The 19,641-nt window shown below is 39.0% G+C and overlaps 1 protein-coding gene across 1 annotated transcript; it reads right to left on the reverse strand.

Annotated features, from left to right (window-relative positions):
* Nucleotides 1–5,696: 5,696 nt before the first annotated feature.
* On the reverse strand, nt 5,697–9,491 carry LOC144476387 (uncharacterized). Its single transcript, XM_078193255.1, has 8 exons — nt 9,408–9,491; nt 9,267–9,341; nt 9,146–9,208; nt 9,003–9,068; nt 8,439–8,480; nt 8,022–8,096; nt 7,825–7,938; nt 5,697–5,834 (listed from the first exon to the last, which is right to left on the reverse strand). The coding sequence occupies exons 1-8, from the start codon at nt 9,489–9,491 to the stop codon at nt 5,697–5,699; spliced, it is 657 nt and encodes a 218-aa protein (XP_078049381.1).
* Between the last annotated feature and the right edge of the window lie 10,150 nt (nt 9,492–19,641).

Below are 19,641 nucleotides of genomic sequence, written 5' to 3' on the forward strand. Positions count from 1 at the left end.
CGCCTTGTTCCCCTCGGTATTGTGAGCCGCTCTGCCGAGAACTGGTGCAACCTCGTCTAAGGCTGATCCGTAGAAAATAAAAAGTTCAAGGATTCTAGCGCCGCTCAACTCTTTCGTAACAGTACGCCGATAGTTGACGCGCAGATTGCCGAACTAAAAAAGTTTCGCAAAACCGTGATAGTTTGTTTGGCAAAAATTGAAAAATCAAGATGCGCTTATTCGATACAGTGAAGGCCGATTTTCAATCGATTATGCGAGCGAAATACCATAATTAGTATAGCATATCTTAAATTGATAATTAGTTAAATTCTCAAAGCTTCTGCTTAAGCCTGCATAAGATCAATTTCAATTGATGCGTTTTTGCGTATATTGTTTGCATACTTGTTGTATATGTGGATACGTTTTAGTTTCATGAAAATCCGCAGTTTATTATAAAATCAGAATAAAGAATGAATATTACAATAGGCTATGAATTGCGTAGAGACTTGTTCGAAAAACTGCGAAAATGTAGAAATTAATTTTATCCAATGATGGAAAGAAAATCGTACAATAATAGAAATAACAAATTTCTGCCAAAATTGATTTTCATTTACAAAAACATTTATTTCTGTTATTACAAATACAGTGGCGATGTTTTCCTAAATGTTTGGAAACTTTACAAGGTTTCTGCGTTATTTTCCCCATTATTCAATCTGGAGTGCAGTTGCTGCACTATACTTGCTGCAATAAGGTGAAAACTGTTTGATATATGGTTAATATTGTTTCTTGTTCTATCCTTTATGTGTCCAAGAACCATAAAGTTTGCGGTCCAGTGAAAATGAACATTTTGTTAACCACTTCAAAGAAACTGAAATGAAACGCAGCTCGATTTTCTCTCATGGTTTCAGTAAATTGACGATGAAACTTTGTTAGCTTAAAGATGGAAGTTTCTAGAACTGGAAAAATAACTGCATTACGCATAAGCTGTCGGTGCAGCAACGGACAAGTCAAGAGAGGAAACATGATTCCTTGTCGGGCAAATTGGAACAGAATCTTTAGCACCGCAAATCGACAGCAATTCTTATTTACCTGTTATAAAACATGTTTATGTCTTATCGTCATAATATTATGCAATGTGTAAACACGGCTGTTTATATTCTATACCGGGGTTCACTTATTTATCGACTTTCACGTCTTTATTACGCGCGCACGTGCACGGAATGTGGTAGATACAATTTCTTACGACGCTGGTAATCTGATACATGCTCGAATTATTAAAAATGGCGAAGTTTAGTCGAGCATGTCACGGTCTGTAGAAAATTTGTCTCTTATCCGTTATCCTCGAATGAAGTTTTGCCCAACTTTGAGTTCAATTCAACACACGGAGAAAACTTCCTGAAAGCAGAACGAACTTATCTTATAGTAATTTTTTATACTTAGATAACGAACCAACTTATTGTATTCTGTTTAATATTTAGTTCATTTAATTTGGAAAGAATGCTCGTGCAATTGTGAGTAAATAAATATTAAATATGCAATTAAATGAATACACTTTAGTCGCTTTTTATTTGAATTTAAGAGCAATCTGAATAATAATAGCAACCTGAATCATATTTTCGTTTTTTTTAGTTCATTCTCTAAGGTAATCGCTTAACAGAGGGAAATGTTTGCGTAGTTAAAAAATAATGGGCTTTTACCTTTCCACCGATATAACGAAGAATGAGATTTTCATTCGGTTGATGTAATGTTCGCTGTAGCTTCTCTCGTTTCTATGGTTTATCGCGAAAAAATTCTTTTCTTTCGAATTAAATCGCGCATAAACCTTTGCCTTTATTACGCCCTTGATAACTCTTCGCCCGTCGAGTACAAAAGATCTCTCTTCACTACTGAATGGTCCAGTGACATCGAATGGGAAGCTTTTATAGAAAGTTTCTTTCGTAAAATTGAATGAATTCTGTAAAATAAATCCCCTTTCTGTACGCGGCAAAATAATTTTCACTCTTTTACGAAAATAATTCTCATTTATTCCAGGGAATTCGCCCGTTCCAATGAAAAATATGTATTAATACGAATTAAACCTTCCTTTTCATCGTTATATCGTACCAAAATTATCATTATGAAAAGTTACCATTTACGTTCATTTATTTCATAAAACTCGAAGGAAATGTTTCCCCATTTAATATCGTAAATGTCGGCAAACTTCGTTATTACGATTTTAATTTCATGTGTGCACGGCTTGAATGGCAATTAGCGTAAATCTCAAAGTACGACTATTGAGAGGAATTGAGTCCTTCGTAACTTACGAAATTGCAAAAAGTACCAGTGCATCGTATAAGGATGCCAAAGGATATATTTATTGGCAAATAACTGATTAATAAAATATTATTTCAACAAAAAAAGATTTCGAATATGAAATGTCTCGAAGCGCGAACAAATATTACATTTATACTAATTATATTATTGTTTCCAGCTGTTATGGGTAGGGTATATAGTATAAACATTTTTTTGTTTAAAAGAAAAACATTGCGCAGATTTTAAATTTCACCTCGTGATCTCTGCGCGTAAAATAAAGGAAATCTTCTCACAACAACCAGTTTTCTCAAGGTCAGTGATATGAGCGCTTCTGGATCAGGCTGCTAGCCCTTTGAACATACACATATACATATGAACGTATGAATACGTGTTAAATATGTATGAACGTTCACTTCGCTTTTATAGAATTTTTAATCGTTAATTAGGCACAATTACCGCCTAACCTTCAGAGCCCGATATTTTGTAATTTACATAGGTGTACATATTGTTCATCATATTTATCCTGTAAATATATATATACAGTGATTTGATTGTGTATTAAGGAATGTCCAAGTTATTAATAAAATATAGAAAGTGGGTAAAATGATACAATCGGCAGTCACATACTTTATGTGCTCAATTTCTATTAGCTTTTCTAATGTTTGTATAAGGCATTTCAACGTTTAATTTCGATATTATCTATGGAAATTTTAAATTGATTACTTAACCTAATAAATCTAAGTATTTAATTAATAATATAATAATATAATAATAGTAGTTTCTTCCAGAAAAAATTTCCTACTGTCACCTTATAGTACTCGTATGAAATAAAATAATTAATGGCAGAAAACTACAAAGATTTGATGTTACATATTTTCCAACATTCAGTTTCGAAGAAAATTTATGAAATTTCACGAGATACTTTCATAAAAATTGACGACAAAATACATGTATCGTGAAAGAAAGTGGCTTTAATGAACCTACATAGAGACATTTTTTATGACACAGACTAAAAAATACGAAACGGTTATTCATCATGCTTATCGTGTTAGCAACTATGTTGTCTTGTTTAATTTACGCTATTAAACACAGCCGGCATATCGCCGCGCTGCGTGAAAAAATGACGCGATAAAGAGCAGCGTGTCGGAATCTGTGGGAAAGTACATTTGCATGCATGTGACACTACCGCTGTCAATAATTAATACGTCGGACGTTATAACCTTGTCATTGCTGTTTCTTTTCTTTGATGACGGTCCGACATGTCCGCAATTAATTGGCGTATTTCAGATCAACATCATGACGCTTACGACTTTCACATGGATTAACACATAAACGATGGACCCCGTGACATTTCCCTTTACATAACCGTTATTACCGGACATTATAAAGCAAATATACAATTTATAAATATCGCGTGAGAACCATGAAAAGGAACAAAACATATTTTCACATTTAAATGTCATGTTTTCTCAGAATTTCTTAATGCGACAGCTTTATACAACTTAATTTAATAAACGAGAGCTTCTCTTTAACAATGTATTGTTCTACCGATGTCAATAAAATACCAAAGTGAAACATTTTGAAATATTTTATTATTATCAAAAATGTATCACAGACTTTCATGTACACGTGTCCACAGACTCTAAATATAACTTGCAATCGAGTTAAGATAAGTCGTAGCGATGCAAAATAATAAATATGATTAAAGACGAATAAAATAATAATTTATAGACCCGGCCGTCCCTTTTTTCAAACCGAGAGCATAGCGTACGTGCGCGCGGTTACTTCACTCTCATAACTTACCTTGGCCAACGCAAATGAAAAAGTCGTAAAGTGAAAGGCGAAGAACCAGCCAGCCGTGAGACATTGATTAATTAAACATAAATAATTACAAGCATGGAGCCTTGACGGAATGGACACTGAATCAAATGATCTCGAAATTTATGGCAACCGAATAGGCAATCTGCCGCGAATTTAATCTTCCTTGACGAAAATTGTGACAAGTTGGAGCAACGATTTAACGAAAGTGGAGACGTTGCTCCGCGAGTCTGAGCGCAATGTGCGAAGGTCGAGGCGCGCCATGTTCGAGCTGCATGATTTTCTGCGTATGTTTCTCTTCTTGCTACCGTGTAGACGGTCGCTGCTGTTCCAAATGAATTTGCTCGCACCTGATACCAAAAGTTAACTGGTCAACCAGCGATAATGATATTTAAATCGTTTTCCTATCATATGGTAGATAATATTAGATTTTGTCTAAAACAAATTTTTTGAGAAATTTAATTATATTAAAAATATTTTAAAAGTGGCACGTATATAATTATTTAAAGTTTAAGTTCTACACATTTTATATGTCCAACGTGTGAAAGGAGGCAAACAAAATTTTTCTGAAAAATCCAAACTGGGTGTCATTATCTCTAAACGTGTAGCTAGTTCTAGGAAAGACATTTTTAATTGGAAATTGTGATTAAAGAAATGGATCTTATATTACACCTTTAGCCTATCTTTTTAAATATGAATGTAGTCTCATCTATAAATAATTGTATGTCGTCACTGTTATTATTAAGGCGTCTCGTAAATCACACAGATCCTATTTCATGTTTTTGAAAAGAGAAATACGAGAACATGATACGATCATTATCGATCTACATACTTTCCCTCATTTTCCAGAACGTATAAAGTGATACACACAGCCATATTAATACAGTAACGTACGTGATGGAATTGTTCTACAAACGCTGCTGACACGCTATTTCGATTTCCTGTTCGAGAAGGCATTGATGTATATTGATATTAAAAAGTGTGCCATCGAGTCATTCCCTCTGCTGCTTTCAACTGATACGCCACGGAACTTGTTTGAGAAAGTGACAGTGCTCAATTTTGCGTCTAATGATCAATTTGTAGCAACGCAACCGGTACACTTTGTCAGGAACAAGAGAAAGTAGACGGAAAGAGGTAAATAGACTAGTTCCTCCGATCGTCTTATTTCTCCGCAGATAGGTAATAATTGGAACTTAAATTACAATGTGTATCATCGATGGATCATTAAGTGAAGGCTGTTCGGTAAATAATGTAGTAAAGAGAAAAGAATCGTGGATTGTGAAAAGAAATAATAACTGTAAACTAAAGTTTTCACGGTGTTTTATGGGGTTTTACGGCAGTACTGTCAGACCATCGTGTGCTTTCTATCGATTTTAAGACCTGCTTTTTCCTGTGTAAATTTTCTTTGTAATGTTACCTTTATAAACGCTATAACGACTTGCCAATTTTCCGAGCTACTTTCACCGATGATTTTTGACGGGTATAAACACAAATTTCACTATGGCTGTTAAAATTAACGATAATAGTAAGAGAATTGCGCGCAATATTAAAGGCAGTACTTACGCCGATGAATTGCTGATTCTGAAGAGGCCTCCACGGACGCGTAGTTACTTGAGTCCGATTTTGGTGCGTGCAGCTGCAAATGCATTCGTTGCAGGCGGACAACGTTGTCCAGGAGGTCGACTGACAAAGATCCCATATTTTCGGGGCGGTGGCTGTGGCGGCGGGAAGGACGGTTCCAAAACCTTTATGTGTTAATCGATGCCATTCAGTGCTCATATAAATCATTTATTTAAAATAGATATTTTTTCGGACAATGAACGAATATTTCGCCGTACTTTGCGATATTGCATATAAAAATTTTTTTCAGTTTTATATGAGTAATAGTCATTGCAAAATAAGAATCCTGAGTAAAGGTCACTGCAAAATAAGAATCATGAGTAAAAGTCACTGCAAAATAAGAATCCTGAGTAAAAGTCACTGCAAACTAAGAATCATGAATAAAAGTCATTGCAAAGTACTAAGAAACAACAATTAATTTCCTAACCGTGTCTCTATTATAAAAAATAAGGATTCAGAACCTGGATCTTTCACCTCAAGATTTAAACATTATTAAATAATAGTGATATTAATAAAGCGTGTGAAATTTAAGGTTTGCCAAAATATACAATTTTAGTTTTGCCAAAATATACAATTTTAGTTTTGCCAAAATATACAATTTTAGTTTTATTTCTGAATCATCAACGGCAAAAACAGAAAAATCAAATATCCCCGTTTCGTTAAATTCCTTTACGAAATTTTAAAAATATATGAAGTAAACGATATACGCCAGAGTGAAAGTAAAATGTTGATATCACACAGAAGAACTGAATTATCGACTGTGATGTGGCCAACGCTCGAGTACCCTAAAGAGATGATTAACTATCTCCCAGCAAATGGAGGAATCACGGTAGACGTAGCTACATCGCTATTACCATCAATCAAGGATTAGTGGATCGCATTATTCAAAACAAACATCATCATTATTACAATTACATCGAGTACAATAAGCCTGGTGATAATAGCAGCCATTCCGAATATGTACTAACATTGTTGTTCAGATTGGGGTAGACTGTATCCAATCATATACAATTTTACGTAAATAAATATTTTCAATTACATGTTTTATTAATTTAAAACTGTTCTCGATCTTCATCTTTCCAAACTCATTTACAACGTTATAAATTTAAGATAAAAATGTACTCAATGAAGCAATCTAAAAAAAAAAATGAATAATCGACACCATCTCACCAAAACTGAATTGTTTTGACGCGTTAAATGCCACGTCAGTTTAATAATAAAAAAGTATACATAATACAAGACATCAGAGTGTAAGGTATAATACACTTCGCAGATGATAACTAGGTTTACCTTTCTTAACCCATTGTATTTTAATACGTCTGACTCTTGAGTATGAATATTATTTCGTTCTGTTAGGTAAAAATAAAATTTTATACTCTTGTCATTAATACTTCTCAATTCGCGATAGACAGAAATTTTTTGTTTATTCAAAATTGTCATATTTAAATATACTTATTTTATAATAAATATTTAATTAGAGTACATTTAAATATATCTATGAGGAAAGAAGATACGTGATATCCATGGTATTTATTTACTACTGACGTGGCACTCGAGGAGTTGAATAAACGAATAATATTCACACAATAACTAGAGTAGTGATCATAGCAGCGTCTATTTCATCGTAATTACCATTAATCAAGGATTAGCCGATCCCATTATTCGAAACAAACATCATCGTTACATTACACAATATGACACAATAGCTGGTAATCCAAAGGACAACATTGTTCTGTCAGTAGGTGTTCAATTCTAACTGCGGCAACAACCGCGAACGTTGAATGTGTCTTAACTAACTGAGCGGTGGTCCTACCTACTGTTCCGTTCAATTTCGCGAACAGGCACCGAAGTAAGTTTGCGTGTCGCGCATCTGTCGGCCGCGATATCCTAAATAGAATTCCCAGGCAATCTGTCGCGGGTTTGCATTCCCGGCCCCGCCACGGTTTTGTGGTTGTAACGCTCGTCGGAATTGTTACACCGTCGACCGCCGGGGCCAGTAAGAGGTGAACCGCACCCGGAGCAATTTTCGTGACAATTACAGCGCGTCACACCAGCCGGATATCCCGGTGGCGCGCGTTGCTCTTGGCGCGCCGCACCGCTTAATTGAAAACTCACCTTGAGATCTTGGAGCGAGACCGTGCTACCTCCCTTGCGGGCCGGCGACAGTTTGGATCCTTCCCGGTCGACGACGTCGCCTGCAGGACACGCGATCTTGAGCAGAAGCGCCACCTGAAGATCAGCTACAATATTATAATAATCACTAAGCGTTCGCGATAGCCGGCCATCAGGTACCGGGGATGATCGATAAATACCTTGTCCACTTCCTGATCGATCTTTGCTATTTCCTTCCTAAGCATGTCCACCTTCGTGGTTATAACTTTGAGCTGCTGTAACAATCAAGTGCGCGATTGCTCATTTGTGCCTAGTTGTTGGCCAAGATGTCCGTGAAGCTATTAGAAACCTAAATCTGTACAGTGCTGGACGAAAATGTAAATCATTCGTCGTATATTGTAATTGATTGCATTTGAGTATAGGACAGTTCTTGCAATATTAAGTGTCTTCTAAGATACAAATCTGTATGACAAGACAAGGTCTTTGAAAGTAACGACATAAAAATTAAAAACAATTTATTTCTTTCCTCGCGCAACGTTTGCTATCAAGAATATAAATTTTTATCAAACTCGACTTTTATTTTTACTTACAAATTCGGTTGATCGTCTTTAACTTACTTCGTCAGTGATGTCTAATGCCGTTTGATGTTGAGTTTCTTTCTAAAAAGTGTTTCGCTGATTATTATAATTGTTACCCCTGTTTTATTATTTGGGGCAGGTTATACATTTTTATTTGATTTTAATTATACGTATATGAATCTAGACAACCTGAAACCGACTATTCAGTTAACATTTTAAATAATATGAGTCGTTTATTTTAAAAGTGACTTAAATCAGCAGCCCTTAAAAACACAAGGATATTATACTACAATGTTATCAGTTACTAATATTTTTTAATTTATTAAAACACAAACTCCTGAGATACCTAGATTTTAAAATAAATGAATTTAGGCAACTTTAAAAATAAATGGCTCATGTACATGTTTGTTCACGAAGGACTAGCTAAAGTGTACAATTTCTGATTAATAAACTTGAGAAACTACAATATAATTAATGAATGGTACTTAATGAATGAAACATAATGAATGGTATATAATATATAATGATTGAATTCTAATTAAACAAATAGCGTGTCGGTTTAATGATCATGAATTTTTATTTCGTTCTAGAAACAACACTAACTACTTTGATTACGGTGTCCTCATATTCAGCCTTTTTATCCTTTAGAGCAGCAACTAGTTGATATCGCTGTAACAATTGTCAATTGATACGTAAATCGTTTTTACAAAAAGCAGCTCCGCAAGAGATATGCAAGGTTAACATACTGCTTCGTTTTCTTTTAAAAATTTCAGCTTCTGCTCATTGGAATGTTCTATTTTTCTAGCCACCTGCGAATGAGAGAGTGTATAGGACGTCCCATGCATAGAAGACAATAGTCACACTTACAAGGAGAGCGAACCAAATAATCGCCGAGATGACGACAAAATTCAGTTTGTCCAACACATACGATCTTATAAAAGACTGCAAAAATTATTACTGTTACTATCAATACGTGAACCATGCAGATGAATAAGGAACTTAACTCACATGGGGATCGAAAATGTCAATATGCTTTAAAAAGGGGTAAGACCTAGTCAGCTCGCAAAAGACGTCATTACACGACCAGAACATCTTGAAATAGATGTTCGTGTAATTTATTAAAAAATGTAACCGTCATGGATGGTACATCGCCATCTCTTACAAATAATTGACTATCGAATTATCGAACGTTAAACATTTCATTTCGAGTGAATATAATTCAGAAAAACATTTTTATCGTGAATTCGAGTTATGTTTTCACGTGACAGAATGACCTGACACTAAATGCCATAACTTTTCATTTCGGATCTACTTTTTAAGAGCAATTCTCATTTATACATTAATTGTACAATTAATCAATATTACCTTGCCAATATATTACCAATATTACCTGTCACGTGAAAACGTACCTTTATGAAGAAATACGTGGTTCGATAAACAGATGCATATAATGCACGCCGAGGAAAAAGCTATGTTCAGTGAGTTCCGTGATTAACGCGTGAGGTAACCTAACGAAAAAGTTTAGTATCGTTAATTGGTGTAACTGCTCCGGCTTGTCATGAAAAATTATAGATTAGATTATGACATTTAATTGAGACTGTGCAGTAACGCGTCCAACATGACGTGAGTCACCTGTTCATAATAGCTTACCACTATTGGAGGATAGCGACAAACATTGGTGAGTCACGCTGTTTGTATTCTTTTAAGTAATCCTTATAATGGCATTACCGCAGAAATCCTTCGAGATTCATTATTTTATATTTTCTGGTAACGCCGCAGTCTCATATTCAAGATTGAAATAATGTGTTTATTGACTTAGTGGTGAATTTATTTATCTTTAAAAATTATAATAGAGTAGTCGATATAAACTGCTGATTAGTTTATACAGAAATTAAATATCATCTTTCATCATCTTTCTAAATTTCTCCAAAAGTTGAAAATATTTTACAACTGTAATTTTTTATGCAACTAGTCTGCGGATATTTATGCAAACAAAAAATTGCATTTCATAAAATGACTAAATCTTTTTAAAAAATTAAAAGTAATGTATCGATACTCCTCAATTCTTTGAATGTTGTTACTGTTTCTAATCGCTATTATGCATTTTTCCATATAATGAAAGATGCCAACATGACTTCGAAGAATTTTTCGTTTATTAAAACAATATTCAGCGATGTTTTAATTTAGAACTTTGGCATGTAATTAATATTTTCAAAATCGTGTACAATGCTCAGATTTGAACCTTTTTCACAGTTTAACAAATTTTGCTTACGATTGTCACTTCAAAAAGGTAAGTTAAAACAACATCTTCAAGATGTAAAGTGACACGCATTTACGTAATACACTTGCCATAAACTGTGTTAAGGTTCGCTAGAAATCAGGAAAGTGCAATTACCGACCGGTTCGTTATTGAAGTGCAACAACGCGAGGCCGATGACTTAATTTCGCAATATCGATCGGTCTTCGTAATAACAACACAGTCGGGAGTGCCGCTGATAACGTCTCTGATAACGAGCGGCGATGGATGATGGCCGGAGAAAAATTGAACCGAGACGAGCGACCGGGAAAATAAGAAAAACGAGTGAAACAAAATCGGGACAATGTGTGAGTGCGTTGCGAATTATTATCGTCGTTCTTGGTCGAGAGCGAGGCGAAACGTCCTGGTGATTTCATCGGGTCCGGCTCGTAAAGTAATTCTCCGTTGATTTACGGAGATGCTAATTGGTCCGTGCGGTGTCCGCGCTTTTAGCGGAGGACGGGCTTTATAATTTTACGAGGTTCGATTCGGAACCGCGAAATTATCATCGGGAGGAGAGCACCGTAACGATATATCGTGCGATAATAACACGTTCCGCGCGTTACGCGCGATTTTCCTGGGTCAATAAAAGAAACTCGGGGAAATACGGCCGCATATTAAATATGGTGTTTAACGTTCCGCGTGTATTTCATTCTGTCTTCCGTCGATTTAATGCCAGGATATAAAAAGGAATCAGGTTATCAGCGTTGCGAGCCCGACAATGTGCGCTCGTACAGCCGAGCTTTATTATTTTAATTTCTGCGGTTGTTTCGATGGCCATTCCCTCCGCGTTTCACCGAGAAAATGGATACTTATCGTTGTATATTTTATTCGCTGCGTTATTTCCAAGCAGCAACTGTTCGCTGCTAAATGATCCTTAAAAGTGATGATATTTAGAGTAAAATAGATGATTGCTCGTTGTACGTGCGAAACATTACGTAAGAGCGGAAATATTCAAATAACCCTCATAGAACACAGTAGATAGGTTCGTAGAAAATGTCGTGTTCTGTGAGAAACCATGTTTCAAGAGACCCATAGATATATATTTTGAAAAGTTATATTTATAAATAATATAACAATATAAATATACATTTTTAAATGACATAACCTTGTCGTCATCATTGTAGGGAAATACACGTTATTTTATTTCAACTTTCGTTATTTCTACTGTTAAAAGACATTCGACAAAAAATCTCCTAAAGTTCGGTAAACACGTAGTGGACATCGTCACCAAACAATAGCTCGTGAAAGATCGGATCCCGAAGTCGTCGGGATCGAGCGGTCGCCGATTCTCGAACCAGTCCAAACAAGGTCGTAATTTTCCGAGAAACAGGATCGTCGCTAAAAGATTCAGCACGCGGCAACAAATACCGAGGGCACAATCTGTCGCGCGCCGGCTCGCAAACAAGAATCGATCATCGGACACAGCGCGGCGCGTCGTGTCGCCCCGGTCGGGTACGACACATCGCGTCGAGCCTAATCCTCTGCCGGCCGAGCAACGGAAGGAAGCAGCGAACAACAAAATGGGGGAGGGGGGCAGGGCGGAAAAAAGCATGCAGAGATGAAATGAAAAAAGATCGGCGAGAAATCCTGTTTGCGCGGCCGATACGGCAGCGTTTGTCCAAACAATCCGCACTCGAGCGTCCGGTCACGATAAACCATATTAGAAATTAATCCCCGGGCGATCGTTTGCCCTTTCGCGGTGCCGATCCGCGTCAGCATTCGATTAAATAAACAGGAATTAGCACATGAAAGGCCGGGGCGCGGGCGTAACTCGTCGCCGGAGCGGACGGATCCGTAGGAGCTGTGTTCGGGCGGCGAGCATGGGGGCGCCACCACTTGTCGTTTCCCATCGCGCCTCACGACCCCCCCTGGCTTGACTAACTAAATACGAAGTTAGCCACGGAATGGGCCCCGCGGGCAGGGTTAAACCAAGCTTAAAAACCGACACGCTCGCGGCCGAATTCCGCTCGCAAACACCGCCCGGCCCGACTGCGAAAACACTCGACGATCACTTAGAGGAATCTCCGGCCGTGTCACCCTCCCCGCGATTTCCGGCTCCCAACCCTCCCCCTCCGCGACCTCTCGCCGTCCGTTCCGATTTATGTAAAACAGTAGCCGATATCGACAAGGAGTCCCAGGGAGAAACGGGACGGCGCGGCGGATCCACTCGACGTGTCAGAAACGTCAGTTACACTGGTACGCAACGGGGTGGTTTCGACGGGGGTGGCGGCGTTTGCGAAGCGTCGCGACAAGTCGCGGGGTGCGCCCCTGACTGAAGACAGTTGGAATTTGAGTTTCTTCGGATGGGGAGCCCGGTGTTATTATTTCAGGGGATGGCACGGCGAATTGAATAAATACAGTCGCCCGTAAAATGTTGCGTCATGACGAATGAAATATCAATTATTAGCCACAGTTATTAAGCCCTATTTACGACACGCAGAGGTTGAAATTTATTCAACAATTGCGATTGTGCAAATACTTCTTTCACTATCATATAATATGATATTCGCAAAGACCAATACTGCGATTTATTTGAAAGAAGGTGGATTAAAAATATAATATAAAACAGTATGACACTTGGCAACAAGTATACTTGTATCAGAACTTCACGGTACAAAGGAGAGATCGATGATGGTTGTAACACTTTGATTTCAGAACGTGATTATACATAAACTATTGTGTTTACAATGATAATTATTGTACGAACCTCTTATCTATTTATCTGAGATTATTCGATTACAGTGGTTTTGTTGTACGTTAAGGAATACCCAAGTCACTAATAGAGCACGTGAAGTGAATAAAATGTTACAATTGACCCTGATCCCGGGTTCTGTAAATCTGTAAACCTCATTATAGTGATTAAAAGTGCTTAATAAAAAAAAACAAGGAAATTGTTAAAACATGGAACACACAGTCTATGTATCAATAGTAAATATCATACTAAATAGACGCAGAAATGCGTACGAAATAAGAAAATAATATTGCAAGCATCACCGCCGATAATAAATAATAATAAACAAGTTGCTTCATTGATGTTATCTCAAATAACATCAGTTACTCAGTAATGAATGCACGGAACGTGAGTCCACAGCTCGCGGTCATAAACGGCGCGAGGGTAAGAAGCGATAATAAGTAACTTTCTTCTAAGTGGAATCATTTCAGAAGTTTCACAAACATTGCCGGATCAATTTCGCATGTAGTATTCGTTCTCCTAAATTAAATCCGACCAGGCCATTAATATTAACTATTACGGCATAGTGAAATGATCAAAGAATTTCAGAAAACTTTCGTTGCTCGATTAGAAAGTCTTATTGCAAATGATTTGAGAATTATTTTTTTTCGGGTATATTCAAGAGTATTCGTTCTCCTAAATTAAATCCGACCAGACCATTAATATTAACTATTACGGCATAGTGAAATGATCAAAGAATTTCAGAAAACTCTCGTTGCTCGATTAGAAAGTCGGTTTCCCCCAAATTCCCGATTCTCTCGTAAATTAATGAAAATTGCTCTCGAAGACAGGAGGAGGATCGTTCGAGAAACTCGTGTGTCGCCCTAAAGGAGCCTCGCGTAGGAGCTGTTCCGCTGTTGGCTTCCTTTGTGATGCTGGAAGGGGGGAATGCAGTTTCCAGGTGAGGGAGCCCGAGGTCGAGGCTAAAACAAACTCGCGTCGTCTGGTCGTTTCACGAGCGAGTTATCGCGCGATCGGCGTAAAAGCCGAAGATAAAGGACTCGGTAGCAAAAGGATGCTGCGGGAAGAGGAGCGGGGCGCGGGAGTCGGCGGGGGCAAATTGGTCGAGCAGCGAAAACAGGATAACGCCGGAGGATCGAGAATCCTGGGCGGCGCGTATTGTGCCTAAATAGAGGCGGGCAATAGCATCGGGATATAATCGATTTGCCGTGAACTCATCCGTGATTCGGGGCCCCAGTCAGCGTGACAAGAAAGTCTCAACGCTGGCAAAGGCGCCAGCGAACCGAGAAATTACTCATCGTTCTGATTGAGGTTAATTAATTAGATAATTAAGTCCCCCCCGCAACGACGGGGACGACGATGCCCGGAGACGTTGGACCGCGGTCGCTTCTTCTTCGTCGCCTTTTTACTCCGGCATGCTTCCTCTTGCTCTCTTTTTCCTTTCCTACCCCTCCCTATCTTCTCCCTCTCTCTCTCTCTCTCTCTCTCTTCCTCTCTCTCGTATTCCCCTGAGATGATCTCGTGATGGTGATCCTCGTTATAAAAATGCTCCTCATTATTACCGGATCAACCCTCCTCAGGCGGCGACTTTATTTCATTAATGTTTGTTGCTGCCTACAACGGAATTTTCATTCCTCTCTCGCCTGGTTTCCTTCGTAACGATTTTGTTTATTTTTCCAAGCTGGAAATATCTTGTTTTCCAAATTCCCAGTCTTTGGTTATCTCAATCTTGGATCATCGAGTTTAGTCCAAAATAGTTCAGGTAAACCTCCTATAACACGGCAGATAAATCCCTAGAAAATGGCTTGTTCTATAAAATTGTGTTACATGAGACGAATAGGTAGTTCGCTATGTGCAACAAAGTTAACTGTGTTCAAATTCTGATTTTTGCAAATTACACGGTTAGTTTTCAATGCTCTCCGAATTATCATGTAACTGCCGGAAGAGATATAATTTTGTATCTGCACCAAACGATTTATTAAAATATACATACGTACATACGTAGAGACTTGCAGTCTGTCGGTAATCAACTGTTATTTCGATACCGTTGTGCCACGTTAAGCATAATTATCTTAAATCCATGTTAAACCCATGTAATGTAAAACCATGCAATTACCGAGACCTGCAGTATGTACGTATCTGGGCATGTTCTCGTTTATTAGTTACAGCAAATATCGTATTAATTAATTGAATATTGTCCGAGCATGTAATTGCTGAAAAGCTGTTTTACTGTTTACGAAGCTAACTACAACGAACGAACGTCGACACAGCGTACGCCATTTCGCGGTAAATTGAATCCTGTAGTATCTGCCGTTGAATCGAGAATTATTTTTAACACTTTATTGTATGTATAGCTACAAAAAAAAACGCGATCGGACGGGAGCACAATCAGCGGACCCAGCGTTTCGTTACCGATTGAATTATCGAAATTCGTACGGATCGTCGAACCAGGCCGTTTCTCACGCGGCGAAGGCGAGACAAAAATCCGACAGCGAGGAACGCTCGAATTAATATTGTCTGTCGTCGAACGGAAAATATCGAGCCAACGAAATTACGAAGCACGCGCGGATGCCCACGCGGGGCTCGAGTGAAATCCTACGGGCGTGTGTCGCCTAACCGGGTGCGCGGCGGCCTGCCGACTTTAAATCGAATTTCCGCGAACCCTGGGACATCCGATAAATCCTCGCGTCTCTTTATGCGCCGGTATTTTATAAACGAGCACGTCGTCGTCGCCGGTCGGGGTCGGCGCGCATCCGCGTATGAAAGAACTCTTTACACGTGACACTTAACGAGAATCTCATAATCTCGCGGGAACGTCGATCTATCTCTCTCCCTGCCCCTCCGCTTTTCCTTCCGCTCCTCCACCGAGGCCGGAAAATCCCTTTGAAGCTCTGCCCATTGACGCTCGCGGTTTAATATTCCGTCACGAATATTAATGCCCTCCTAGCAACTGCTCCTCGTAAATCAGCAAAGCTACCTCCACCGATGCACTTTTGGCTGCGGTTTTCCCGCGTTTCTCTTCCCGTCGCCTCTCTACCCTGCGCGCCTCCTCGTTCCACCCTGTTCGCCTGATACGCAACTTTCTTCCGCCCTCTTCTCCCTCTTTTTCCCTCCGCCCTCGCCTTTACCCTTTGTCCCGGTCGTTCTCCGTTTCTCCCTATCCTTTTCTATCTTTCGCTCCCGCGAACTCCTGCGATCCACCCTTTCTTCCCGCCAGACCCTCGGCCCCAACCCTGTTCCCCGATCCTTCCTAAGGGACGGGGACAGTACCGCTGATTGAGAATAATGTGGGGTACCAATTACTCGCCGGCATAAAGAGGAATTCATTAGCGGGAGAAAACGCGTCGGTGGGGCATATCTCTCTCTCTCTCTCTCTCTCTCTCTCTCTCTCTCTCTCTCTCTCTCTCAAGCAACTGCACAGGTTGCACGCGGCTTTTGTGCAACGGGATGCGCCCCGGTACCGAGCACTTCCTGCATTGTGGTTCGAGGCCGCGCCGGTGACATAGCCGAGGGCACGCGAACGCGCGCACGCCACCCGGCTCCTAGCCACCGCGCACCCAAGCATTTGACGCTCGAGGGGGGGGGGAGGAGGTCAACGCTTGCCGCTTGTTGCACGTTAATTAAAAAATAAGCTCGCGACGAGAGGATGTTTGTCGTCGCGAATCCGTTTGTTCTTTGTTGGTAAACCTGACCGCTGCTGGGGCGTTTGCTCGACCGTCGTCGCCGCGGTACTTGTACTCGCGGAAATTGTCTGTCACCAGTGGATTTCCTATGTGCTTTCATACTTTCATGCAGTTTAGCATGCGGTACTAACGCTGTAATTCGGTACGCCGCGTTTCTATGTTTTAATGTTGCAAAATGTTTCTACCCTAATTCCGTAAGGTGGTGTTATATTTTTTATTGTTCCACTATTGTATAATCGAGTTGACACTTTGCGTTTTCGTCATTTGCCTTCTAGAAGATATATTCGTAATAGTCATGATGTAAGGTCATTTATAAGGAAAATGATAGCATACTTTATTAAAATCAATCTTTTCCTATATAGTGTATAGTTTACGCATTAATTGGGCAGTAGAATAGAGAATCGATGTGTCAATCAGAAAAAGGAATCATGAAAACAATGTACTGAATTTGTAACCTTACAATTAAACATACTGAGATCTAAAAGTCACTGTTATTATTTATTATCTTATAGAAATTGCAGAATTAAAATTCACAATTTTTTAAAAAAACATATTCAACGATTTCCAATGGAAGCATCTTTATAATTTCAATAGTTATGAAATAACAAATATGAAATCAATAATTTGACCGGATTGGCGATGGTACGTTTAATGTTACGCGACAGTAGTTCGAAAGTATATTATATGACATGGTTACTTATAACCATCGGTATTGCCTCTAAAAGATAACTTTTGCTCTTGCAAAGAGTTCTATATAGAAGTAATAGCAATATGAGGAGAAGGTAGAGTAAATGTATCACAGGTGCTCGAGACTCACGCTCGCAAAGTAATTCCTGCTTGAGGTTACACAACGCGGAAAGATGTTTTGCCGGAGGATTTCAGACGAATTTCTGTGCCCGTTATCAAATAAGAAAGCTGGTTTCCTCCGAAGTCCCGGTGCTTTACCGAGCATGAAATAAGTGTACACATGGATAGGGGGACGGACGATAAAATGAGGTACGAAGGGAACAAGAGGGTGGCGGAGAAAAGGAGGCCTCGTTCACGAAACGCGTCGCGAATCCACGTCCAATCGAACCGGAGATAAAAAGAATCCGTCGCTCGCGGGACAGGTTGTAAAACCATAAAGGTATAATCGTCCTCGAACGAGGGTACGATAAATATTCGTTGGGTCGCGAACAGAATTTACAACTTTGCGCAACAGTGCAAATAATGACGCCCTCGTGGACGCGACGCTGAAAGAAATTTATTGTTTGACGAAAAGGAAAGATGAAGCGTTGCCACGTGTCTTTGGCGAAACGATGACACTGTCGACGGCGTGCCTGATTCGTTTCTGTACTGCTTTGTTAGAAATGAAATGCGGATTTTTGTGCCGAGTAAGAATTGTTTGCATCAATTTTAAGGAGTAGAAATTAAATGGCAAGTTTATTAATTCTTTAATCGTTTTAGTAGATTAAAGATCTTCATTGTCATTTTCACATTCTTTTAATCTTTTCCCCATTTTAAATTACATTTACTCATTTTACATTACACACAGGCTGCAGATGTTCCACACAGTCCCTAAGCAATGATCTCGAGGTCACTTGAAGGTGTCTCACTCTAAACATCTGCAGCCCTTGTGTGGCCAAATTTCTGTAGGAAGGAGTTTCCGTAATTTTCACCGTCGCAGTCTTTTCCCTCATTGTCTGTGAAAGGTCTTTCGGCCGCGCAGGATTTCGATGTTCCTAAACACCCTAAACATCTGTCTCATTCATTACGTATTTTATGACTCTCGACCGCTCTCGACCATTCCGCCGGCGTACCGTTCTGGCTTTCGTCGGAACGTCCTTACACCGTGTTGCAGTTTGGAAGTGTTTTCTTTTCGTCAGAGCATCTCGGATTTCTTCAAAACCATAGTCTGCGTTGCTGTGACCATCGACATAGTCTGCGTGAAGATCTTTGTGCACAGAGTCAGTTTCATTCCAGATTTCATCCCTGCAACTACGCCGTTTTTTAAAATGTATGCGCCGCGACAACAGTGCAAGATATTTAGGATGTGTGTGCAATGCCTCCATGGAGGCATAATTCGTGATCAGTGTAGAATAATAATGCAGTGAAAGTGAATGTTAACGTAATCCGTGCTGTTTTACATTCGTGGATTACAACTTCTGAATTACAAGTTTTGGATTACAACATTTACAACTGAATGGGTGATTTTTTTTCATATTTTAATCATTTTGTGACATTTTTTTAATGGATAGAAAATTTCTCAGATCCTTTAAAATCCGCGGATTGCATTTCGGCAAAGAAAAAGGTTACTTGAAATGGCCTCATGAAACCCTCATTTCCCTACCTATCGAATTCACAATTTTTAAAACGGGTGGATTTACTCTTTTGTGTATAGTAGGAAAATAATGAAAAAATGTCTATAAATCAGTATGTTATTTCAAAGTTATAGCAAGTTGTCAAAGATCAACTCTTAAATGTTAATTAATAAACAAATTGAATTAAGATTAATACCACACACGTAACTATTATAAATTTGTTACTAAAAACCGTGAATGCCGCATGGCGTTATTTTCATCGTAGAAC

Source organism: Augochlora pura, chromosome 10, assembly GCF_028453695.1.
Source record: "Augochlora pura isolate Apur16 chromosome 10, APUR_v2.2.1, whole genome shotgun sequence".
NCBI lineage: Eukaryota > Metazoa > Arthropoda > Insecta > Hymenoptera > Halictidae > Augochlora > Augochlora pura.